General features: G+C 50.3%; 1 protein-coding gene across 1 annotated transcript in view; it reads right to left on the bottom strand.

Annotated features, from left to right (window-relative positions):
- Nucleotides 1-848: 848 nt before the first annotated feature.
- Nucleotides 849-26,714, bottom strand: part of zzef1 (zinc finger, ZZ-type with EF hand domain 1) — a gene marked incomplete at both ends in the record, with an annotated part of 57,761 nt that continues 31,895 nt past the window's right edge. Inside the window, 20 exons of the mRNA XM_080549458.1 lie at nucleotides 849-929; nucleotides 2,011-2,082; nucleotides 6,828-6,978; nucleotides 8,204-8,369; nucleotides 9,738-9,836; nucleotides 10,265-10,433; nucleotides 11,663-11,806; nucleotides 13,595-13,954; nucleotides 15,775-15,910; nucleotides 16,417-16,838; nucleotides 17,619-17,851; nucleotides 18,239-18,371; nucleotides 18,720-18,894; nucleotides 19,697-19,974; nucleotides 20,791-20,957; nucleotides 21,534-21,750; nucleotides 22,049-22,248; nucleotides 23,195-23,457; nucleotides 24,104-24,269; nucleotides 24,681-24,819. Coding sequence (XP_080405584.1) covers nucleotides 849-929; nucleotides 2,011-2,082; nucleotides 6,828-6,978; nucleotides 8,204-8,369; nucleotides 9,738-9,836; nucleotides 10,265-10,433; nucleotides 11,663-11,806; nucleotides 13,595-13,954; nucleotides 15,775-15,910; nucleotides 16,417-16,838; nucleotides 17,619-17,851; nucleotides 18,239-18,371; nucleotides 18,720-18,894; nucleotides 19,697-19,974; nucleotides 20,791-20,957; nucleotides 21,534-21,750; nucleotides 22,049-22,248; nucleotides 23,195-23,457; nucleotides 24,104-24,269; nucleotides 24,681-24,819 — 3,771 coding nt within the window. The remainder of the gene's footprint in view (nucleotides 930-2,010; nucleotides 2,083-6,827; nucleotides 6,979-8,203; nucleotides 8,370-9,737; nucleotides 9,837-10,264; nucleotides 10,434-11,662; nucleotides 11,807-13,594; nucleotides 13,955-15,774; nucleotides 15,911-16,416; nucleotides 16,839-17,618; nucleotides 17,852-18,238; nucleotides 18,372-18,719; nucleotides 18,895-19,696; nucleotides 19,975-20,790; nucleotides 20,958-21,533; nucleotides 21,751-22,048; nucleotides 22,249-23,194; nucleotides 23,458-24,103; nucleotides 24,270-24,680; nucleotides 24,820-26,714) is intronic.

Here is a 26,714-nt window from a genome sequence, read left to right as displayed (position 1 = left end):
CCAAATGACCCCCCCCCCCCTCAGTGAAGGCTCTGGTGGGATATGACCCCCCCCCCATCTCAGTGAAGGCTCTGGTGGGATACAGAGAACACACTGGATGGGTCCTTTCTTCTACACAGAGAGAATAAGGAGGAGGAGGAGGATAAGGGGAAGGCTTTAACACAATGTTAGGTCAGAGCTCTCTCTCTATGGTGACTAGTGGGAGTGTTCTCCTGTATTTTTAGGCTGCTCTACATGTCCGCTGAGAGACAGGGGAGTAGGCAAGGTGACCTGCTTTCACCGTGATCGATTGTCTCACCCAAGGTGGCTTTTGTTAAAAGGAAAAAAAAAATAGAACACAAAAGAGAAAATACCCCCCGCCCCCCCTCCCCCTTCCAGAAAGGTGGCAAATTTGGCACACCTCATCAACTTGAGCACTGGGGTTGCAACATCTTCAAGTAAAACAGACCCCCCCCCCTTCCCCCTCGCCCCCCTCCCCCCCCCCGCAAAAAGACACTCTGATATTGTCCTGTTCAGAAATGCACAAGCTGATACATTTTTTATTCACCTAAGGCAGAAGGATCGTGATGAAGTGAAGCTATTGAAGTCTGTAGAAAACAGTAAAAAGATATGGAGGGGGTCAGAAGGAGGGAGGGAGGGAAGGAGGGAAGGAGGGAAGGAGGGGGTCCCTTTTACAAACTGCGTCAGCAGGAAGACATTCAGAGGGCACTTCCCTCTCTCTCTCTCTTCCCTGTCCCCTTCATCCCTCGCTCAGAGCTGGCTGACAGAGAATGTCCGTCCTCCAAATCACTCCCTCTCCCTTCTCGTCTCTCTCGCTCTCTCTCTCTCTCTCTCTCTCTCCTTCTCTCTCAGGGGGACATGTTGAGCAGCTTGGTGGATTTATTGGGGTAATTGATGGCCAGGCTGATGGCAGCGATGTTCTTCAGTGCCTGCACAATAAAGAAAGAGAGGAAAGTGAGTGAATGAATGAATAAGTGAGTGAGAGAGAGAGAGAGAGAGACAAGCTAGCACAAGGGAGGAGGAGTTGAGCGAGAAGAAAGGAGTTATATAAAATCTTTGGGGCGAGCTCCGTCGGTTTTTCATGTCAGCACCAAAACATACCGACAATGTGTACTGTCCTTTCTATTCTATACAATGTTACTGTCCTTTCTACTCTATACAATGTTACTGTCCTTTCTACTCTATACAATGTTACTGTCCTTTCTACTCTATACAATGTTACTGTCCTTTCTATTCTATACATTGTTACTATCCTTTCTATTCTATACAATGTTACCGTCCTTTCTATTCTATACAATTTTACTGTGCTTTCTATGGTGGTGAATGTTACAGAGAGGGGCTTTCCTCTCCGTAGCTGATCTGTTCATCTCAGGACCACCGACATCCCTCCTCAGGAAACCCCTCCTGTGACATCGCTCTTGCTCTGATAGACTGGAGCGTTTTAATAACGCCTCCCAGCGCCGGTCCTCTCCCTACGCTCCCCTGACGCCCGTCTCCCTGCCTTCCCCTCCACGCTCCCGGCCCCTCGTCCCCCCGGCTAGGGGGGGCTAACAGCGGAGATGATGTTCGCTCAGCCACGCATGATAATGGCCGGTAATTACCAAATACATTAGTAGAGAGCTCAGCCCACACACACACACACCGCACAGAGGGCTGAGGGCTCTGCTGTGTGTCAGGGAGCCGCATGATTCACAGTTAGAAGAGAGAGGGACCAGCGCTGAATCACAACATACCCAAGACTGTACACATGTAGGGGATTTGTCACGGACAAAAAATGGGAACACGATCTAGTTAGCGTGGAGGATATGCAGCATATCTGGTCTCCCGAAGGCAGAGTGAAGAGCGGGTCTGCGTGTTTTTAGCCTGACACATTCAAAGGCATCTAGATAACCGTCCAACCCTTCTAGTCCAAGGACCGAGGGAAAGTCACTTTCTGCATTGACCTAAAACTGTGTGTAAAACCTTCTCTACAAGGGTAGGGGATATTGGGGACAGTGGAGAGTCTCTTACCAGGGCTGTGCGGTTCAGGAGCTGCTCGTTGGTGGTGAGGGCCAGCAGGTAGTCCTGGAGAATGCCTTGCTCCTGGGAAATAAAGACAAACAAATGGGTCGTACGTCCCCAACCATTCACTGGGCCGTGGCAAACAGGCCATAGCAGGGTTCCTACAAGTTTCAACAAGACACATTTTTTAGACTTTTGTTAGACCTCTTTGAATATAATTTTAGACCTATTCGCAACACCATATGATAGCTTTTTGGCATCCTCGAGGTGATGAAATTAGGGATTTCACTGCCACACAGACAAAAAAGGAAGCAAATTGGCATTTTTTTGGTTCCAGCTTGATTCATTTCCGTGTAAATAGATGTGGTCGGATTGATTTCCTTGCAGGATCTCATTTTTAAGACCTAGCACCTCATTTTTAGACCGAATAACTGAAATGTGGAGCCTTTTTAGGCCTTGTAAGTTGGATTGCAGGATTTGAGAATTTAAGGTTTTTTAAGACCAGCGCGAGAACCCTGCCATAGGTTCTCAACTATTCACATGTGCAGGTAGAGTCACAAAGGGCTAAATTGTCAGTGTCACAATTGTCGTACAACTAGTCAAGAATGGACTGACTTATATAGCGCCTTTATCCAAAGAGCTTTACAACAGCCTCTCATTCACCCATTCACACACACATTCACACACCAATGGCGAGGTAGGCAAGCTACCATGCAAGGCGCCGGCCCGCTCACTGGGAGCAATTTGGGGTTCAGTGTCTTGCCCAAGGACACTTCGACATGTGGCCAGCCGGGGCTCGAACCGCCGATCTGCCAACCTTGCTCATTAGACGGCGGCTCTACCTCCTGCGCCACAGCCGCCCCGTAGTCAAGAAACTGGAGAGATATAGCCTACATTGGTAGTGAAAAGTGAGTCTCACTGACCGTTCTGACTCCTGTTCTCCATCTCTCTAAACTGAGTCAGAGCTGCTACAGTGGAACGAAGGATAAAAAAATAAAAAAACTCTGACTTTCAAACAAATCAAAAGAGTGCTTCCACCAGAGTTTGAGAGAACGTAGATAAGTCTAAATAGAACACAATGGTGCGTGACCGGCCAAATTGAGCTTTTCGTGGCGTAAGAGACAGAGTCCAGACCCTTTATTCCTCCATTCACTCCTCTCTACTCTCGTCTGTTTATGCCAAGGAACATCCTCGGACGATTTGTACAGTCGACAGTGCGTGACATTCCGTGACATGTATATTTCAGGAGATATAGGCGAATATAAATGAGCCCTTTGATGATGTAAATGGCTTTAAAACAGAGTCGCTTCCTGAGGACGCGGAGTCCACCTCAACATCTCTCTTCAGTACCTCACGCTCATTCAGACGGACTTGGAACCCATCAGGAGTGACTGTATTAACCCCTGAGACCCTGGTCAGGAGTGATGCATTAACCCCTGAGACTCTGGTCAGGAGTGATGCATTAACCCCTGAGACCCTGGCAGCTCACCTGTCTGCTGGTAGATGCGTCAAACATAATAATAATAATAATTCATTACATTTATATAGCGCTTTTCCGAGGCTCAAAGACGCATCATTGTCAACTGTGAATATTACAGGACATGACATGACAGTGAGCTAGCTCATAACTCACTGTGAGCCGCTAAGCTTGATGCTCCTTTTTGTTTTTTTGAGGAGAAAGGAGATGACACACATTTACACCTTTGGGGGCGGCTGTGACGGGAGGTAGACCTGCCGTCTAACGATCACAAGGTTGGCAGATCGGCGGTTCGAGCCCCGGCTGGCCACATGTCGATGTGTCCTTGGGCAAGATACTGAACCCCGAAATTGCTCCGAGTGAGCGGGCCGGCGCCTTGCATGGTAGCTTGCCGCCATTGGTGTGTGAATGTGTGTGTGAATGGGTGAATGAGAGGCCGTTGTAAAGCGCTTTGGAGCAGCAAAAAAAGGCGCTATATAAGTGCAGACCATTTAGCATTACCATTTACCTTCACATCTTCCTAACTGTAGCGTAGGCACTGCCTTGGAAATGGACATAATGCGTCCCATGGTGTGTATGTATGTGTGTGTGTGTGTGTGTGTGTGTGTGTTGTGTTATAAAGTGGGACAGAGATCATGAGGTACTTTTTTAAACTCAGTCCCTGTCAGTTTGATGTAGATGCTGCGGTCTCGTCTGTAGCCTAGATTCTATTGAGTTCAGTCACGCTGGAGGATCGTCTGCTGCGTACCAACACGATCCACTGTTACCCTGCGCAGTATAACAATACAACAATAGGTCCGACCACATCCTGTGCCGACGACAGCGTAACAGTTTCACATCAACCACCCGTCAGAATGTGACAGGGGGCGGGTTTACTCTAGACGGCATTTTTCAAAAAAAACGACACCAGGAAACTGACAGCCTATCAGCTCCACACTTCCTGTCGAGCAAACCTCCACTCATTCAATCCCTTTCTGACATGTGTTCGCCACGGCGGGACCTTCTACTGATAGGTTTGTGTTTTACTCTGTCTGGATAACTGATGTCCTATTGGCTGCTGTCTGAGGCATTGCGGGGCCGACGTGTCGCCATGTTGTGGCTTTGGCAGAGACAGTGGAGCTGGGCATCACAGTTCACCAGTGTCATCGTTACCTAAAAATGCCAAGAATGTCGTTATCTCTTTTCCACACAGCGATGGGTGCAGTGTGTGGTGCTGCCCTACGTGCCGCTGCTATGCCCCTCCTCTCTCCTCTCTCCTCTCTCCCCTCTCCTCTCCTCCCTCCTCTCTCCCCTCTCCTCTCCTCTCCTCTCCTCTCTCCTCCCCTCTCTCCTCTCTCTCTCCCCCCTCCTCCCTCTCCTCCCTCTCCTCTCCTCTCCTCTCTCCCCTCTCCTCCCTCCTCCCTCCCCTCTCCTCTCTCCTCTCTCTCTCCTCTCTCCTCTCTCCCCCCTCCTCCCTCTCCTCCCTCTCCTCTCCTCTCCTCTCTCCCCTCTCCTCCCTCCTCCCTCCCCTCTCCTCTCTCCAGTAAGAGAGGGTGACTCAGCGTTACGGCGTTGCAGCAAGCGTTTAGACAGTTGTGAGCGTAGTGGTGACAGACAGAGTCCTGTTCTGTGGGACGATACAGGAGACAAGTCGCTGTACTTCACCTCTGCGTGTTCTAACTCGCACGCGGTTCTGAATCTGTGCCAGTTTGTGCCTGTGGATGTGTGCTTGTGTGTGTGCTTGTGTGTGTGCTTGTGTGTGTGTGCGGTGTGTTTGCATGTGCGGAGGCCATCTCAGGCCACCCTATCCCTGTGATATCCGGTAACAGTGTGTGTCGGTGAGAACTACTATCTACTGCCCCCTGGGGGTGAACCTGATACACACGACTCATAGAGTCTCACTGCCTCCTCGAAAAAACCCTTCCACATCCAGCGTGCAGCGCAGAGAGACGGAGTAAAACTCATTTCCCCCGTCCACCCTGAAGCCGGCGGTGGGAATCTATCTCAATGACACGTCAACAGATGTAATCTCACTGTGGGAGTTAGCAGCCAGGGGCCTAGCCAGTCAGGAGGCGGAGTCTAGCCTTGGTGGTGTCTGAGCTCCTAGGCTTCATGTATCTTCACTTCAGTCAGTCATATCTGCCTACTGTACGTACAGGAACGTCAAATAATATACGCCATTTAGCTGACGCTTTTATCCAAAGCGACTTACATCGCAACGAGCGCATACGTTTCTCAGTATATACGGCCCCCGGCGGGAATCGAACCCACAACCTCAGCGTTGTCAGCGCCCTGCTCTACCGATTGACCACAGAGGACCAACGGTTGGCTATTTTTAGACGTGTAGAGGAGAGTCACAGAGCGTGGAGTTCAGACGGTTCAGAAGTGCGACGCCACCTCCCTCAGGGTTCCTACACGTTTCACCAAGTCAAATCTAAGACCTTTTTAGACCTTTTTAAATAGAATTGTAGACCTATTCGCGACACCATATGATGATTGTGTCATCCTCGAGGTGATGAACTTAGGGATTTGATTCAGACTTTCATGTGAGAACATGACCTAAAGGTTCTAAAAAAAAAATACCTAATCTACTTGCCTGTTTCACTTCGGTCACAGCGAGCTTGAAGCTGCCAGAAGGTAGATATAAGATACGCTCCTGGTCTTTAAAGCAGGTTGTTCTGGCTGACTGCACACACACACTCCTCCAGCCTGCTCTTCATTAATAATTCAGGACCGGGCAGAAAGCAGCTGGCCGCCCACTGGCGGGAGCAGGTGGGCGGGTCTCTCCTGTCTCTCTCTGTCTACCATCACGCCCCGAAAGATAATAGTTGTGTGTACTGTGCTGTGCTGCCAGACAGACAGACAGGGCGGCTGTGTCTCAGGAGGTAGAGTCGCCGCCTAATGATCACAAGGTTGGCAGATCGGCGGTTCGAGCCCCGGCTGGCCACATGTTGAAGTGTCCTTGGGCAAGACACTGAACCCCAAAATTGCTCCCAGTGAGCGGGCCGGCGCCTTGCATGGCAGCTTGCCGCCATTGGTGTTTGAATGTGTGTGTGAATGGGTGAATGAGGGCCTTTGTAAAGCGCTTTGGAGCAGCAAAAAAGGCGCTATATAAGTGCAGTCCATTTACCATTAGAAAGATGGAGTCTTTGAGGTGTTTGTAGGAGGGGTGTGTGTGTGTGTGTGTGTGTGTGCGTGTGTGAGTGAGTGAGTGAGTGTGTGTGTGTGTGTGTGTGTGTGTGTGAGTGTGTGTGTGTGTGTAGACTCACCATGGCCCTGTTCTCAGAGATGAAGAACAGCTCAGTCAGGGCTCTGTGCAGGGGCAGCAGTGTGTGTGTGTGTGAGTGTGTGTGTGTGTGTGTAGACTCACCATGGCCCTGTTCTCAGAGATGAAGAACAGCTCAGTCAGGGCTCTGTGCAGGGGCAGCAGCACGGTGATGCTGGTGGGGTCCTGGCTCAGACCACTCTCCATGGAGGAGAACAGCTGCCACAGGGGCCGCAGGAGGGTCAGCTCACAGCCCCTATACACACACACACACACACACACACGCGCACACACACACGCACGCACACACACACGCGCGCACGCACACACACACGCGCGCACGCACACGCACGCAGACGCAGACACACACATGCGCACGCAGACGCAGACGCAGACGAACACACAGACACAGACACAGACACGCACGCACACACGCAGATGCACAGGCACAGGCACACACACACACGCACACACACGCAGACGCACACGCAGACGCACAGACACACAGACACACAGACACACAGACACACACACACACACACAGTGTTAGAGAAGGTTTATTTGGGTAGGTATAACGTCCAGCTCCCCCCCCCACCCTGAGTCATTGTCTACTCAGCCAGCCACGTCACCTCGGCCACACAGAGCCAGCGGCATGGAAATTATGCAAAATACCCCAAACAGATACGTGACCCCCCCCCCCCCCCGTCTCCATGGCAACTATCAGGACACTAGGCTGCTTCTCTGGAGCTCTTCATGCAAAACCTGGGTGGATGTGGAGCCCTGTAGCACCGGACTCACAGAGACAGACACCAGCGACACTAGCGTGTTCTGTCCTGGTAATGCCGTGGTTAATAGACTGTCAGTGGCTCAGATTCCAAATCAATAGGTTTAACACTAGAAGAGCCGTGAGGGGTCACGGTGACCCCTGTGAGTGAATTTGTTTTTTCTATCTTTGCACTCGATCAAATTTCAGGACCCTCCTTTCCTAGATATGTGCGTTCTACCACCCAGTATCCTTACATTTTCTAAACCACTTCAGGATAAGATAGTATAAAGCTGTTTTGCAGTTTTTCTGTGTAGGAGGGCAGGCTAAAAAAAGAAGCGCCCTCTAGTGATCTCTGTGTGTAAATAGCAGATTTACATTCTAAAAAGGGGGTCTATTTGACCCCCAAGGCGGCTCTACTAGTAGGTAAAATAGGCACGGCTGTTGTAGTGTTAAAACGGTCACAGTCGCAAATAAGACCGCTATTGTTTTGTTTGTGGCCTAGCGTTAGCGTACATGCGTAGCGTGTAGCAGCTAGCTGGTGCTACACAGAGACGCTAAGATGTACGAGCCTGCGTGAGGGAATCTAGGCCCCCATACTAAACTAGGCCAGGGTGGCGTCTGCAGTCCTGGAAGTACAGAGTGTGTGACAGAATGAGGTGTGAGAGGTGTGCGTGTGTGTGTGTGTGTGTTGCAGGGGCAGGGGGCGGGGCCGTACCTCTGTGATTGACACTGCAGCAGACGCAGCAGCAGGTGGATGGCCTTCAGCCGCTGGTTCCCCGTCTGACGACAGGCCACGCCCACCTGCCACTCCCAGATGTCGGCCAATGGGAGGTGGCCGAGCACCAGGTCGTCGGCTAGCATCTGCTTCAGGATCTCGAAACCTGTTTGTATAGACGGAGAGGAGGGAGGCTGAGGAGGAGTTTTTTTTTATTTTTAAATTTGTTTTTCAGATTTTATCCCTTTTTCACCCAATTTGGTAGCCAATTGAACCCAACCTAGCATCCAATTATCCCCTGCCTATTGCGAAGGATCCGCCGCACGACCCCGTGGCCGGCAGTCCCAGAGGAGGCCGCCAGGCAGACTAGCTGACTGGCTCCTCGAGCCCAGCACCGTTATTCCGGCACCCCGGGGGCGGTGTTGCGCGACGGATCCTTGTCCGGAAATACTCCTATACCGCCCTCGGGAGCGGCCGCCCAATATGCCGCTCCCCGTGTGTGCCCCAGCCATATCCGGATCTGGCGAGCTGGGATTCGATCCCAGTCCCCGGTGGGCAGCTTGCACTAGTGGCCAGTGCTTAGACCGCTACACCACCGCGGGGCACAAGAGGAGGTTTTTCACCTTTATTTTAACGGATAAAATCAATGGACCTATCGCTAAGTCACGCCCCCTTTGAAAACTCGGACAAACAAACAACGCTTCACTGACAGTGACTGACTGACCGACCGTGACTGAATGACATTCAATGACTCACAATGGCAGGAGTTTCAGATTTCTGATTTACCACAGCAAGTAATAGACATGTTTTCTTTAAAGATGACAAGAATATTTAGTCTAGAAGCTTTTCACCATCAGATATTAGCGAGTTGTTTGTCAGAGTTTTCTGCCTGTAGTGACTTTTGCTGTGATATGATTGGACAATTTCGATTTTGGGGCGTGGCTTAGCGATAGGTCCATTGAGAACAAATTGTCATTTCCAATGATGATCTGGCCAAGAATAACAACAAACATATAATAAACAGAAATACTCAGGGTCAACACTAAACAATACATACCATACATGAGAACAGCAAAGACAGTGAAGATAAAATCAATAAAAACAAACCTATGTGAAAAGAGAGAGAGGGGGGGGGGGGGTTGTGTGTGTCTGTGTATGCGTATGTGGGGGGAAGGGGGGGAAATCAGCAGGAACAACAGTCAACTATGACCTGAGAGTGGGTGTGAAAGTTTTCCCCCAGTGTTTCTCCCCAGACTTTGAACAAGAAACCAGAACAACTGTGGAGAGAACACTAAGGAAGGATACTTTTTTGTTTTTGTTTTTTTGTTCTGTCCAAGTTTCAGAAAGCCCATGATTAGCTCCCCACTTCCCATTAGAAAACCCAAACTATATGTGACAGGTCCACAGCTGCTGGCTATCCCCCTGCCCACTCTGGTCATCAGTCTTACTAACTGTCTCTCAGCAGTGTGTGTGTGTGTGTGTGTGTGTGTGTGTGTGTGTGTGTGTGTGTGTACAGACAGACAGACAGACATACCTGTCTGGAAGCGGCCCCTATGGCCTCCTGTGACAGTGAACTTGTAGCCCCACTCTGTGTTGCTAATGTCTGAGATGAACCTGTAGTGCAGGGTGTCCCCTGTGAAACACACACACAACACCGCCGTCAGGACTGTGTCCAGCACACTGGAGAATCCTTCTGATCCTAGTTTAACAGTAGGACAGCCGTGGGGGGGGGGTCATTTGAGTAAAATGTTCTTTATATCTTTGCACTCGATCACATTTCAGGACCCTCCTTTCATAACTTTTCCTAGATATGTGCGTTCTACCACCCAGTATCCTTACATTTTCAAAATCACATCAGGATAAGCTAATATAAAGCTATTTTGCAGTTTTTAATTTACAAGACGCGCCAACTAGTGGTCGTTGTGTGTAAATAGCAGCTTACCATTTTAAAGACTATGGTCATTTGACCCCCGAGGCGGCGGCTCTTATAGTAGGTAAGATAGATATGGCTGTTCTAGTGTTAAGACGTCTCACCAGGTATGTTCTAGTGTTAAGACTCACCAGGTATCTCAAAGTCGGTCCATTTCTGCGGGGAGCCGCTGAAGTTGTGGAGGTCCTGCAGGAAGTCGCTGCTGCTGGCCATGATGAGCTCGTCACAGCCCTCCTCCGTGTAGCAGCGGGGGTCAAACTTCACCGACAGGTAGATGGCCCCGGGGATGTGCACCTTGTCCTGGAATCACATCAACTCAACTTGTATCTGCAGGGTTCCTACAAGTTTCAACACGTCACATTTAAGACCTTTTTAGACCTTTTTTTAGACCTCTTTGGATCGAATTTTAGACCTGTTCGCGACACCATATGATAGCTTTTTGTCATCCTCGAGGTGATGAAATTAGGAATTTTACTGCCATACAGACAAGGAATGAAGCGAATTGGCATGTTGTTTGTTCCAGCGTAAATAGACGTGGTCGGACTGATTTCCTTGCAGGATCTCGTTTTTTTTTTTCTAAAATTTGTTTTTCAGATTTTATCCCTTTTTCACCCAATTTGGTAGCCAATTGAACCCAACCTAGCATCCAATTATCCCCTGCCTATTGCGAAGGATCCGCCGCACGACCCCGTGGCCGGCAGTCCCAGAAGAGGCCGCCAGGCAGACTAGCTGACTGGCTCCTCGAGCCCAGCACCTGTTATTCCGGCACCCCGGGGGCGCTGTTGCGCGACGGATCCTTGTCCGGAAATACTCCTATACCGCCCTCGGGAGCGGCCGCCCAATATGCCGCTCCCCGTGTGTGCCCCAGCCATATCCGGATCTGGCGAGCTGGGATACGATCCCAGTCCCCGGTGGGCAGCTTGCACTAGTGGCCAGTGCTTAGACCGCTACACCACCGCGGGGCACAGGATCTCGTTTTTAAGACCTAGCACCTCGTTTTTAGACTGAATAACTGAAATTCAGGACCTTTTTAGGCCTTACAATTTGGTAGCTTTAAGGCTTTTTAAGACCAGAGCAGGAATCCTGTATTTGTAATAGCGCATTTCTCACCAAATGTGACCCGACGCGCGCCACAAAGACCAAAGAAGATAAAGCAACAACTAAGACGGACATTTAAAAGGCCAGATTAGAATCAGTAGGGTTTGAGGTCTCGCTTAAATGTGTCCAGAGTTCTGGACAACCTCAGGCTCTCAGGTAGGGTGTTCCACAGTCTGGGAAGCATATACACTGAAAGCTGTGTCTCTGTATCTCTTGGATGAGAGAGAACCAGACAAGGGAGCTCCACTTTCAAACCACCACGTTCTCCCAAACAGTCGGGGGTTCGACGATTATTAGCGTTATCGGAAAACAATCAAAACGGGACAAAATAGTACTTCCGAATTCCGACACACGTCGTATTCTAATGTGGTACTGGGCCCTGAGCGGTGGTGTGGGGTGTCGGGGCGGTGGTCTGGGGTGTCGGGGCCTACCTCGAAGCTGGTGTTGTTGTCGTAGGGGTGTTTGGACTCGCGGACCTGCACGGCCATGCCCGGCTCCTCCATGAACTGACAGGCGGTCAGGGACAGACTGGCCAGCGTGCCCTGGCTGCAGCCCCGTAGAACCTTCTGGAGGATCTGACAGACGGAGACCAGGAGACCCAGTTACTCACTGTGATGTCAGACAGACACACACACACACACACACACACACACACACACACAGATAGACAGAGACACACACACACACACACACACACACACACAGACACACACACAAACACACACACACACACACGCACACAGATAGACAGAGACACACACACACACACACACACAGACACACACACACACACACACACACACACACACACACACACACAGACAGACAGACAGACTTCCTTATATCCAATATTGTCCTTTGATTGGGCGAGACCCATTTTCAAAATAAAAGCCTTACAGATATCTTATCTTATAGATAGATGGGCCAAAGTACCACTTTCAAAGGACCATTCAAGAAAGGTTTTTCATACATAATAACAGAAAGCTTTTTATAGGCTCCAACACACACACACACACCCCCCTGGTACCCACCCTCTCCCAGTACCCCCCCTCTCCCAGTACCCCCCCTCTCTCAGTACCCACCCTCTCCCAGTACCCACTAGGGCTGCAACTAACGATTATTTTGGTAGTCGACTAATCTGTCGATTATTTTTTCGATTAGTCGCGATTGGTCGTGTGGCCGCGGCAGTGGCCGCGGGCTCCAGTGCATGTTGTACCTCACCTTCTCAAGTCTGCACACCTGTGAATGTCACCCTGTTGTCCAGTCTCTCTGGCTTAACATACGTTCTAATTGCAAATTCAAATAATGACTCATGAAATATTTGAATTTGGACCTTCCAAAACATTTAATACATACAATAATCAATCTTTGTTTCAATGAAACAAAATAAATAATAAACGGATTTATGCTTCTGCGTCACACCGACCACGCGCACCTTCCCCAGAATCTCAAAAAGGGGCTAGTGCTACGCAGAACAACGCAGACCGCACTGCACGTGATTGGTCCGCTTGGTAGCACGTGACTGACATGTTTCTGACTGCCTCGTCGGCCTGAATGCGCAAGCGATGATAGAAATGTTGTTTACGTTTTCTGTAATGAGCAGGTTTGAAAAATTAAGATAACCGTCGCATTATCTTAGTTTAATATAATTTCATGTTAATGTTACCTTTTTTTATAACAAGCTTAAAAAAAAAATAAAAAAAAAGTTTTTAAAAAAAATAAAAAATACGATTAGTCGACACTAAAATTCCACGTCGACGAGTTTTTATGATCGACGTCGTCGATTATGTCGACTAATCGTTGCAGCCCTAGTACCCACCCTCTCCCAGTACCCACCCTCTCCCAGTACCCACCCTCTCCCAGTACCCACCCTCTCCCAGTACCCACCCTCTCCCGGTACCCCCCCTCTCCCAGTACCCACCCTCTCCCAGTACCCACCCTCTCCCAGTACCCACCCTCTCCCAGTACCCCCTCTCTCCCAGTACCCCCCCTCTCCCAGTACCCACCCTCTCCCAGTACCCACCCTCTCCCAGTACCCACCCTCTCCCAGTACCCACCCTCTCCCAGTACCCACCCTCTCCCAGTACCCACCCTCTCCCGGTACCCACTCTCTCCCAGTACCCACCCTCTCCCGGTACCCCCCCCCTCCCAGTACCCACCCTCTCCCAGTACCCACCCTCTCCCAGTACCCACCCTCTCCCAGTACCCACCCTCTCCCAGTACCCACCCTCCCCCACTACCCACCCTCTCCCAGTACCCACCCTCTCCCACTACCCACCCTCCCCCACTACCCACCCTCTCCCAGTACCCACCCTCTCCCAGTACCCACCCTCTCCCAGTACCCACCCTCTCCCAGTACCCACCCTCTCCCAGAGTGGCCTCTCCTCCAGCTGCATGAGCATGTCCAGGATGTAGGCCATGTGGGACGCTCCGCTCAGCTCCAGGGCCTCCTCGCTCAGCGGCGCCCCCTGGGGCCAGTCGGCCAGCAGGGAGGCCAGGACGTGGCGGGCGTACAGCGTGGCGATGGCCTGGTTCACCTTCACCAGGTACTGGCGCACGGCCCGGTTGCTACGGGCGTCCAGCTCCTTGTGCAGGAGGGCGGAGCTCTTGGTGCGCCTCTGCTTGGCGTAGCTGAGCTGCAGGTCGCTCTCCGTGTTGGTGATGAGCTTCTGGGTCACCACGTTGGTCTCCTCCGTGGCCTTCTCACAGTGGCTGGGCTTGGACTGGAGGAGGAGGAGGAGGGGGGGGGGGGGGAGGAGGAGGAGGGGGGGGGGGGGGAGGAGGAGGAGGAGGGGGGGGGAGGAGGAGGGGTGGGGGGGAGGGGGAGGGGGAGGAGAGAGGGAGGAGGAGGGGGAGGGAGAGGAGAGAGAGGAGGAGGAGGAGGAGGGGGGGAGAGGAGGAGGGAGAGGAGAGGAGGAGGGAGAGGAGGGGGGGAGGGAGAGGAGGGGGGGAGGGAGAGGAGGAGGAGGGAGAGGAGGAGGAGTAGGAGGAGGAGGGGGGGGGGAGAGGAGGAGTAGGAGGAGGAGGGGGGGAGGGAGAGGAGGAGGGAGGGGAGGAGGGAGAGTCAACAACTTCCAAAAAAGAGAGTGAATACAACAACATAAAGAGAGACTGAAGTCGGACTGTGATTCTCCCGATAGGCTTTAAACATCGGACTACTGGTATCCAATGAGATATCAGAGACTGTTTCTATACCCTGCAATGGATGAATCAGTTGCTAACCTGCGGTCCTCAGACATGGGTCTGCTTTCCACCCCCCCGCACCAGCCTACGGACCTTCGGGGACAGAGCCTTCAGCGTGGCAGCACTCACCCTCTGGAACTCTCTCCCCACAGTGATTCGCCATGCCCCCCACCCTGGTCACTTTCAAATCAGCCTTCAAGACTCATCTGTTCACCAAGGCCTTTGGCCCCTAGTTTAGTTTTGTCGCTGTCACTGTCTCTTTGTTTTTGTTTTGTTTTTTCTGTTGTGTCTGTCTGACTTTCTGTCTGTAAATTCTGTAAAGCGTCCTTGGGTTTGTGAAAGGCGCTATATCAAACAAAAACAAAAAATAAAAAGTGTCTAGAGGAGCCTAGAGGTGTAAGTCGGACTGAATTCTCCCAATAGGCTTTAACACTAGAACAGCCATGTCTATTGTACCTACTATAAGAGCCAAATTACCATAGTCTTGTAAGCTGCTACTTACACACAACGACCACTAGTTGGACGCTTGTAAATTAACCTGCCTCCTACACAGAAAAACTGCTAAATAGCTTTATACTAGCTTATCCTGATGTGATTTTGAAAATGGAAGGATACTGGGTGGTAGAACGCACATATCTAGGACAAGTCATGAAAGGAGGGTCCTGAAATTTGATCGAGTGCAAAGATATAACTCTTTTTTCTTTTTACTCACAGGATCAAATGACCCCACCCATGGCTGTTCTAGTGTTAAACATGGGGCTACTCGTATCGAAGGAGATATCAGAGACTGTTTCTATTTCAACGTCGTGTCGTGACCCTGCGATGGATGAGTCGGTTGCTGGATAGAGAGGTAGAAGTGTAGAGGAGCCCAGAGAGCAGCTCACCACACAGGGGACAGAGAGGTAGAAGTGTAGAGGTGTAGAGGAGAGAGAGAGCACACACAGGGGATAGAGAGGTAGAAGTGTAGAGGTGTAGAGGAGAGAGAGAGCACACACAGGGGATAGAGAGGTAGAAGTGTAGAGGTGTAGGGGAGAGAGAGAACACACACAGGGGATAGAGATGTAGAGGTGTAGAGGTGTAGAGGAGAGAGAGAACACACACAGGGGATAGAGAGGTAGAAGTGTAGAGGTGTAGGGGAGAGAGAGAGCACACACAGGGGATAGAGATGTAGAAGTGTAGAGGTGTAGAGGAGAGAGAGAGCACACACAGGGGATAGAGAGGTAGAAGTGTAGAGGTGTAGAGGAGAGAGAGAGCACACACAGGGGATAGAGATGTAGAAGTGTAGAGGTGTAGGGGAGAGAGAGACAGGGGATAGAGAGGTAGAGGTGTAGAGGTGTAGAGGAGAGAGAGAGCAGCTCACCACGCAGGGCACCACGATCATGTCCGTGTCCACGGCCTTGGTGCTCCTCTCCTCTGAGCGGGTCCGCTTGGTGGGCTGCCACTTCTGGGCCAGGGTCCGGATGGTCTCGTCCGTCTTGATGACGTCTCCGTCGAACCTGCGGTTCCACACGGGTCACGTTTCACACGGGTCACGCTCGTCAGGAATGCCACGTGACTGAGGCGATACACTCGTTTTTTGTTTTTTTTACGAAAGGTTCTTACTAAACTAAAAGTTTTGGTGTATGATGATGATGATATCTTTTTCATCTAATCAGTTTTGGCTGTGTGTGTGTGTGTGTGTGTGTGTGTGTGTGTGTGTGTGTGGAGGTGTGTGAGAGTATATGTGTGTGGAGGTGTGAGTGTGTGTGTGTGTGAGAGTTTGAGTGTGTCTGTGAGAGTGTGTGTGTGAGAGAGTGTGTGTGAGAGAGTGTGTGTGTGTGAGAGAGTGTGTGAGAGAGTGTGTGTGTGTGTGTGTGTGTGTGTGTGTGTGTGTGTGTGGAGGTGTGTGTGAGAGAGTGTGTGTGTGTGTGTGTGTGTGTGTGTGTGAAAGTGTGTGGAGGTGTGTGTGTGTGTGTGTGTGTGTGTGTGTGTGTGTGTGTGTGTGAGTGTGTATGGTTCTCACCTCTTCTGCACCTCCAGGAAGAAGGAGTCGGTCCTCTTCATCTGCAGCTCGTACATGGCCCTGAGGATGTGCAGCGGGGCGTTCAGGGCATCGTGGGTAATCTGGAAGCAGATCTTGGTCTCCTCGTCCAGCCCCTCCAGGGGGTCCGGGCGGTTGGGGTCGGGGTCGTCGGCGCAGCAGCTGGAGTGGTCCGAGTCGGGCTCCTTGTCCTGCTCGCCCCTGTCCTCCCTCTCCTCCCTCTCTCCGTCCTGGGCCATGGAGTGGATCTCCCTTTTGGAGGAGTAGAGCATGATGGACAGGATCTCCAGGTCCCTCAGCAGCCACAGCTTACTGAAGCCCGTCCCCTTGCTGCACTTCCTCACCAGGAGCTGGGTCAGACCCGACGCCTGGATGGCCTCCTGGGCCTCCTCCACGCCGTGCTTCTACGGAGGCCACAGAGGGACACACATCAAATACATACTGACTCTACCTCATAGAGACCACAGAGGGACACACATACTATACCGTCATACATACAAACACATACTGTCTCTACTTCATAGAGACAACAAAGGGGAAATACACCGTCAGCCTCGTAGCTAGTCATGCTAGTCATGCTTCACTTGTGGTCAGCCGAGCCATCTTTGTATGTAGTGTCAAACATGCCTATGTCAAAGAGATGACTTGGGCAGATAGTGATTTTGGAATGTAACAAGCATTCTGATAGGCTGATGGCAGTGTTAGGAGAGTAAACTTAGGCAGATATCTCAATTTGGCCAAAATATGGCTCAGGCAATTATGCTATGAGGCTAACGACGTCCTGTCTCTACCTCACAGCCCTGATAGAGCAGAGAATACCAACGTTGGGTTGAACGGTGCTGAAAGGGGAGAAACACACACAGGGTTCCTACAAGTTTCAACAAGTAAAATGTAAGACCTTTTTAGACCTGTATTAGACCTCTTTGAATAACATTTTTGACCTATTCGCGACACCGAACCTTGCAGAATCAACTTTTTAAGACCCCGCACCTCATTTGTAGACCGAATAACTGACATTTGGGACCTTTTTGGGCCTTATGGATTGGATTGCTGGATTTGAGACTTTAAGGCTTTTAAAGACCAGCGTGGGAACCCTGGACACAGCGCGAGTCGGGCTGGGACGGCCCGGTGCAGAGACCAGCCCAGCTCAGTGACAGATCAGAAGCGGTGACGTGTCCGGGTACCTTGAGGGTGTTGTAGAGGCCCTTGAGAGCCAGGGACAAGACCCAGGTGGCCTCCACCGCGTCTGCCGCGCTGCTGTCCAGGCTGCTCTGCAGCAGGTGGCTGATGATGGCGGTGAAGTTGCCGAGGTAACGGCTGAGCTGGGCCTGGGGGGGGCTCTGGCCCTGGTCGTCCCCCTGCCCCAAGGGGCCCGCGGCACTGGAGTCCTGGGGCTGGATCAGCTGGTAGTCCTTCACTGTGAAGAGGGTCGCACGCAACAAGGGGTTAAACACCGACACGGCCTCGTCGGAAGTTCTCAGTTAGTTGCTTAGAAACTTTGTAGGTTCTGTAACGAGATCTAGAAGATTCCGTCTCGTGCGTACGAGTCATTCAGGAGGGAAGTATAGAGGCTCCCTGGTTCTTACATTTTACATTGACATTTTTGGCATTTAGCAGACGCCTTATTCCAACGGCGACTTACAATCGATACATTTGACTAAGCAAGTGAATCATCAATCCACCGTAGCAGGAAGAGTAATCTAGCTCAGGCCAGGGGCCGTTGGCAGTCTCAGTGATAGATAGATAGATAGATAGATAGATAGATAGATAGATAGATAGCTCTTCTCCCCTCCTGTCGTCTCACCTGTCTTCCTCTTGCGGGTCTTGACGTCCACCACGGCGGCGTGGTTCTTCTCTGTGAAGTGCTTGAGCAGGATCATGTGGTGTTGCTCGTTGGCGTTGTCGATGAACACTGACTGGGTGCCCATGCACAGCACCTGAGACAGACAGAGAGGAGGGGAGACACATCGGGTGAGCCTGGGTAGCGCTACACACATCTAGTGGTCCCGATAACACACTAGAACAGCCATGGGTATATCTTTGCACTTGATCAAATTTCAGGACCGTCCTTTCATGACTTTTCCTAGATATGTGCGTTCTACCACCCAGTATCCTTACATTTTCAAAATCACGGCAGGATAAGATAGTATAAAGCTATTTTGCAGTTTTTTCGAGGCGGCTCTTATAGTAGGTAAGATAGGCACGGCTGTTCTAGTGTTAAAGACCCTGCGGTAGAGAAGGAGAGGGTAGCGTGGTTTGTCAACAGACAGCAGCGTCATGGTTACCTCAGGGAAGCCCACCAGCACCAGCAGAGTGAACAGGTTGGTGCGCTGCAGCGTGTGGGGCAGCTGCTGGACGCAGTGGTCGGTGAAGGCGGCGATGACCAGGTTCCACTGGCGACACGCGTTCAGACTGCGGAGGATGTCAGCCACCGAGCACGCCCAGTCCAGACCGATACGGCTACAACACAGAGGAGAGAGGACAAATATAGGAGATATATATATATATGTTACGGTACATGTGGGAAGACGGTACATGTGGGAAAACTAGGGTTAGGGTTAGGTGCTAGGGTGCTAGGGTTAGGGTTAGGGTTAGGGTTAGGGATAGGATTAGGGTTAGGGTTAGGGTTAGGCATGCCAGCATGTACCAAGTCGACGTAGCACCTAACCCTAACCCTAGTTTTCCCACATGTACCGTCTTCCCACATGTACCGTAACATATATATGTATATGTATCATCAACTTTACAACGGTTGTTAAAAGCTCAAGTAAAAAACACAACTAAAACATATTTACATGTCCTGTAACAGTACCGAGGTGTCATTTACCCCCCCCCCCCCCCCGCACGGCATCTCCTGAGACACCTACTTTCCCCCTATACTGTGTCTCCTAAGACTTACACTGCCCTCCTTGTACTGTTTCTCCTGTGTCTATAAAAAAATAAAAATAAACTATCACGACGACTGCCAATGGCCCCTGGCCTGAGCTAGATTACTCTTCCTGCTACGACTGGTGGATTGATGATTCACTGGCTTAGTCAAATGTATAGATTGTAAGTTGCTTTGGAATAAGGCGTCTGCTAAATGCCAAACATGTAAATGTAATGTAAGAGCCAGAGAGCCTCTATACTTCCCTCCTGAATGACTCGTACGCACGAGACGGAATCTTCTAGATCTCATTATATAACCTACGTTATGTAGGTAAACTCTAAAGTTTCAAAGTAACAACTGAGAACTTCCGGCGAGGCCGTAAATGTGGTTTACCTGTCCAGGCAGACGGCCCCCAGGCTGAACAGCAGCTGGGTGGTCTTCCAGCCCTGCGTGTCGAGGGCGGCGGCCCCCTGGGTCAGCAGCTCGTACTTGTCGGCCAGCGCCTCGGTGACGGCGGCGTCGGCCTGGGCGGGGGGGATCCGCAGCAGCAGCTGCCCCAGCAGGCCCAGGGTCAGGTGGTACGTCTCGTTCAGGCAGCCGGCGTTGGAGATGACCACCCTGAAGAGCTGGGGCAGGATGGGGCTCAGGCTGGTCAGAGACAGGGTGGTGCCCTGGGGGAGGCAAGGGAGACAAGGGAGGTCAGTAAGGGCCGTAAGAGTCCTTTAGAGAGTCCATTAGAGAGTCCTTTAGAGTCCTTTAGAGAGTCCATTAGAGAGTCCTTTAGAGAGTACTTTAGGGAGTACTTTAGAGAGTCCTTTAGAGTCCTTAAGCTTCAATAACGTTAGCCCCGTAGCATAATTGCCTAAGTCATATTTTGGCCAAATTGAGATATCTGCCTAACTCTACTCTCCTAACACTGCTGATTCACTGGGCATTATTGCCTATGATGCCATCAGCCTATCAGAATGCTTGTTACATTCCAAAACCACTGTCTGCCCAAGTCATCTCTTTGACACAGGTATTTTTTACACTACATACAAAGATGGCTCGGCTGACCACAAGTGAAGCATGACTTAGGCAATTATGCCATGAGGCTAACGATATGTAATATGTAATTATGCTACGAGGCTAACGATATCAAGGAATGTATGGATTCAGAGGCCCTTTGCATTGGACTCAGTATGACTCAGTATGACTCAGTATGACTCAGTATGACTCAGTATGACTCAGTATAGACTCAGTATGACTCAGTATGACTCAGTATGACTCAGTATGACTCAGTATGACTCAGTATGACTCAGTATGACTCAGTATGACTCAGTATGACTCAGTATAGACTCAGTATGACTCAGTATGACTCAGTATGACTCAGTATGACTCAGTATGACTCAGTATAGACTCAGTATGACTCAGTATAGACTCAGTATGGACACCCAAAGCCTCAACATCGAACCGGATCTTCTTCGACCCTGTGTCGATGGTCTTACCGGTTTGGCTGGAGGCAGCATGGCAGCCAGCAGTCCCAGAATCCTCTCTCTGGAGCACTCCGCGAACACGTGTTCCTGCAGGGGGACCTTGGCCGTCTTCTCGCCTCGCTCCTTGGTGACGTCTGACGTCTCCGAGGCTGTGGAGGGGACGGTCTCTGTGCCTGACTCTGGAGGTGGGGGACGGAACACAAGGCGATGGTTAGACACCTCTTTTTCCTGACTAGACTCATTCAGAGACAAAGTTCATAATAATAATAATAATAATAATACATTAGACTTATATAGCGCTTTTCTCGACACTCAAAGACGCTTTACAAACTGAAAAGATCGAGTAGTAAAATAAAAAGAAACTGATTGTTTTGATTGTTTTGGATTCTTATGACGTCATTGTATTCCCACTCAGGTGTGCTCTCTCTCACAGGTGCTATCTATTCAGCTAGCCTACCTGACTAACGGCTGTCTTGCAGTGTGTGTGTTTATTTAACACTTGACAAAGGCTACGGCCGAAACCTCTGTCCTATTAAACCACATTTTGTTGCGTCTGGAACTTGAGTGTGCGGCTTCTACTTGTGTTAATTGGGTTTTGTTCCGTTGCCAGCACCTCGCTTACATTTCCTGCGGTGTGCGCTCTCTAGTCTTCTAGGAGGTGACATTACCAACATGGAAGGATAACGCAAAGTACCGGATGACATCAAATCGACATTCCTGACTTAGTTGAAAATAGTGATTCTCCCCCCCCTCACCTCCGCCGCCTCTGACCACAGGAGAAAGGGTTCCCTCGCTGGACACAGAGGTGGTGTGGCTGAGGCTGGCCGAGTCCAGGGTGTCCTGGGTCACCAACGTCTTCTTCGCCCCCCCGACCCCCTCCGAGGGGGAGGACACCTCTGGGCCAGCGGGGGGGGACGGCACCTCCTTCTCCTTCTCCACCTCCTTCTCCTTCTCCTTCCCCTGGGCTTTGCCCTAACGGAGAAAGAAAGCAAAAAACACAGGAGTAGTCAGTGTAGGTTGGTCAATCGATAACATTTCATCGGAGCTGTGTAGAGGAAGTGTGAGGGGGGGGGGGCAGAGTGTTGTGTGGGAGGTGTGTTAGAGACTCACCCTGTCCCTGAGGGGGGGAGGGGGGCAGAGTGTTGTGTGGGGGGGGGGGTGTAGAGACTCACCCTGTCCCTGAGGGGGGGAGGGGGGCAGAGTGTTGTGTGGGGGGGGGGGTGTAGAGACTCACCCTGTCCCTGAGGGGGGGGGGGGTGTAGAGACTCACCCTGTCCCTGGGGGGGGGTGGGGAGCAGACGGCGGCGGTGCTCCCGGGCAGGGAGGAGGTGTCCGTGGAGGAGGTGTCCAGCTGGTCTGTGGAGGAGGTGTCCAGCTCCTGGCAGGACTCCGGGGAGGCGGGGCCCAGCTCGCTGTCTGAGGACGACTCGTTAGAACACAGCAGAGACAGCAGGGCAGAGGACCGCAGACCTGCAACGCCAGCAGAGACACCTGCTTTTACTGAGAAAGATAATGGTACAAACCACCGCTTTGTTGTAAATCACGCCACCCTCGAAGGGGGGCCTGCTGACCTTGTGGATCTGGGTCCTGTATAAGATGAGCGTGAGAGAGGTGTTCGGGGCTTCTTGCCTAGATAACAACTCTCATGACCATCTGTTGTGGATTGTTGTTTGAAGAGCCAATACTTTGCAAACTCTTTGATTAAAACTTACTAACGAGTAAATACTGTGTTGTGACCATCTTTCTGGTTCTGTCTCACCTAGGACCGTATAGTTTACATTTCCATTACACCGCGTGTGGTCAGAGACACGCGTCCTCCACCTCTCAGTGTGAAACACTACTCTGTACTCTTAACACGAGGACAGCCGGGGGAGTCTGGGTAGCGCTACACACATCTAGTGGGTCTCGAAATACACTTGAACAGCCGTGGGTGGGGTCATTTGACCCTGTGACTAAAAACAAATGTATATCTTTGCACTTGACAAACTCAAATTTCAAGACCCTCCTTTTTTTTGTAGGAGTGTAGGAGGCAACTAGTGGTCGTTGTGTGTAAATAGCAGCTTCCCATTCTAAAGGAGTGGCGAGGCGACTCTTATAGTAGGTAAAAAAAAAGGCACGGCTGTTCTAGTGTCAAACAACTGATTCGTCTTGATTGGAGCTAAACCACCCAGAGACAGGTGGTGTATGGGAGAGACAGGTGGTGTGTATAGGAGAGATAGGAGAGACAGGTGGTGTGTATAGGAGAGATAGGAGAGACAGGTGGTGTGTATAGGAGAGATAGGAGAGACAGGTGGTGTGTATGGGAGAGATAGGAGAGACAGGTGGTGTGTATGGGAGAGATAGGAGAGACAGGTGGTGTGTATAGGAGAGATAGGAGAGACAGGTGGTGTATGGGGGAGAGCGGTGACAGCTGTACCTTTGCCCGTCTGGCCCTTGAGCAGACACTCAGTGATGAGCTGGGAGCAGCGGGTCTGCAGGGCGGAGGCCTGGCCCAGGGTGTCTGGCTCCAGGACGTCCCCCTCCTGCCCCCCGCCGCTGCTCAGGTCCGAGGTGTAGAGGGCTAGCGCCGCGAACAGCAGCCAGGAGTAGTTGTGGATGTAGGGCTGGATGAGACGGTGCCGGTCGCTGATCCGGATGGTCACCATGGGGAAGACGGTGATCCGGTGGGTGGGGAGGTGGCTGTGTAGAGATTAGATTAGATTAGATTAGATTGGATTGGATTAGATTAGATTAGATGGGATTGGATTAGATTAGATTAGATTAGATTAGATGGGATTGGATTAGATTAGATTCAACTTTATTGTCGTCGCAGAGTACAAAGTACTATACATCGAAATGCAGTTTAGCATCCAACCAGAAGTGCAAATAGTGATATAAGGGCATGATATAGATATAAATATAACAAGAGGTAGTGATGGGTAACTATGTAATATACAGTATGTGCAGAGGTAGTAGTGTAAACATCAGTATAGTTTAGAGGTATATACAGTTATGGGCAATATGCAGTTATGAGCTATGTACAGTGAGGTAGTTTATATACAGTATCTAATATACTATATATAATATACTATATATAATATACTATATATACATATATATAACATATACATATAGAATACAACAAACAACAATAACGATAGAACGCAGGAGTACTTCTCTTATCTGATTCGAACTACAGAAACTGTTTCAGAACGAATTGTGTGAGGTGGTGGGGTCATGGGTGGGCGAAAAAGTCCTCTTTTGATTTGACATGGAACGCCCCTGGGATACCTGGAACACCCCTGGGATACCTGGAACGCCCCTGGGGATTGTGGGATATGTTTACCTGTCGGGGTACTTCTTGGCGTGGTAGCAGCCGAAGCAGAGGTCGAAGTCTTCACACACGTTGCAGTTGATCCGGCTGCCCACCACCAGGCCCTGGCAGTGGTCGCAGGCGTACTCCATGTTCACCATCTCATGGTCGTCCTCGTGGCCCTCGGGCTTGGCGCCACCTAGGGGTGGAACGCAGACACACAGGGTTACACACACACACACACAAACACACAGGGTTACACACACACACAGGGTTGCACACACACACAGACACACAGGGTTTATACACACACACACACACACACACACAGGGTTTACACACAGAGACACACAGGGTTACACACACACACACAGGCGCAGACACGGGACGTAACGCGTCATCACATCACCGTTACGAAGAAATAAATCAATAAATCTACCCGCGTTGATCAAGTGTGTATGGTGTGTATGGTGTGTATGGTGATTGGTATGGTGTGTATGGTGTGTATAGTGTGTATGGTGTTTGGTATGGTGTCTCACTGAGGAAGCATGTCTTGCAGAGGTCCATGTCCATGTATATGGTGTGTGTATGGTGTGTGTATGGTACTAACTGAGGAAGCATGTCTTGCAGAGGTCCATGTCCATGCACTGCAGGCAGCGGTAGCGGTGCCAGGGCGCCATGCGCTCGCAGCCGTCGCAGGAGATCACCACGTTCAGCAGGTCGCAGTAGCGCGCGATGAACATGTGCATCTGGGGGACGGGAACAGGAAGGAGAACACACGTCATGAAGGAGGAGGAGGAGGAGGAGGGGCGGCTGTGGCGCAGGAGGTAGGAGGTAGAGCCAGCGTCTAACCATCACGAGACTCGCAGAACGGCGGTTCGAAGTTTGAACCCCCGGCCGCCAGCCACGTGTCGAGGTGTCCTCAGGCGAGACGCCGAACCCCCGAATTGCTCCCGATGAGCGGGGGCCGGCGTCTTGCGTGGCTTGCCACCCTCGCCATTGGTGTGTGAATGTGTGTGTGAACGGGGGAATGAGAGGCCGTTGTAAAGTGCTTTGGAATAAGGCGCTATATAAGTGGATTTAATTGATTGTTAATAGATTGAGTAAACCTTATTAAAGCACAAAGAGCTTAAATCTATTGTCTCCAAAGAGGCCTTTTATGAAGCAAAGTCACATGAGCGCAGAGAGAAACGAGCAGACCAAAAAGCAAGAAGCCAAAAAGCAAGAAGCCCCCAACGTTGGGCGGGACTCGTATTTATAGAACTGTCCTTGGTCACAAAGTCACTATTCTTGGGAACCAATCATGTTATACAAATCTGTGATTGCACAAGTTATGGGCCCTGTCCATAGTCAGAATTATTCACTGCGCCACAGATCTTGGCCCATCCCTTACAGGAAGGAAATGGGCCTTCCTTGAGTGCTAGATTTGCCAAACTGTAGAGAGACTTACATTTCTCAGTATAAAATGATAATGATGACTAAAACAAGGAAGCACTGATAGAATGGACGTTCTGTCTTTCTGGGTTTCCAGAGAACTCTTTCCAGGACCGTAAGCTGTGCCGTGTGTACACTGTGACTTAACAAATGTATTCCTTTTCAATTTTAGATGTGGCCGTACACTGTGAGATTGTGTGATTGATACTACAGGACAGAGTAAATGTTTATGTTCACATTAGGCACAGCGAGTAGATCCTGGTGCTTTTTGTGCCTGAACCGCTTTCAAATATTGACACACACACACACACACACACACACACACGCAAACACACACACACACACACACACACACACACACACACAGTACACACCAGGGTTTCCGTTAGAAAAAATTGCCGCCGGACATCGTGTCCGGGAAGATTTCGATTTACCGGACAAACGTGATATATTCCGGTCATCATATTAAAATATATAAAAAAAAATAAAAAAATAAAAAAAAATCTAATATAGCTGTTTGTCGCGGTGATTACTGTTGTGTAGCGGCCTATATATGCCATTTAATGTCTATTTCTCATCTGATACGATTAGATGCGAGCTATATAATATATAATAATATAACATGATTCGCATGCGCGCTATGCCATTATGTCCAGCGCTGAACGGGCGCCTCACTGGGAACTGAACAGACAGCATCGATCAATGAACAGACTCCACATTACGTTAACTGAAGTTTGTTAAATTGTTTGGGATTAATGTGAGTTTTCTATTTTCTCTTTCCAGTTTTCCCCTTTTTTTTATCAATAAAACAACGTCATTTCTATAACCAGGTCTCGCTGGTTGGGAAGGCATTTCGTTTAGCTGCCTGTCAAATCATACTTAATCGGACTCGGGAGTATGTCAATGAGGAGAACATAACTGTTTATTGAGAAACAATAGGCAGGCTGGGATACGTATATAAAGAAATACCACAATGTCTAGATGTATAACATTTTATTGAACAGTGCAAGCATGTAGGCTTCTGGCGTGACATCGTACCCCTAACGTTCTTAGGGCTTGTTTGAAAAGCTTAGACTGAAAGTTAGTGCCCTGGTCAGATTGTATAACAAGAGGAAGACCGAATGTGGAAAAAAACGTTGTTAAAGCTTTCACCACTGAGCTGGCTGATATGTTACGCAACGGAACAGCTTCGGGAAAACGAGTAGCAGCG

The sequence above is a fragment of the Nansenia antarctica genome (assembly GCF_963989245.1).
Source record: "Nansenia antarctica genome assembly, chromosome: 20".
In the NCBI taxonomy this organism is placed as follows: domain Eukaryota; kingdom Metazoa; phylum Chordata; class Actinopteri; order Argentiniformes; family Microstomatidae; genus Nansenia; species Nansenia antarctica.
Note: the sequence above shows the minus strand (reverse complement) of the source record. Positions and strands in the feature narration are given on the sequence as shown.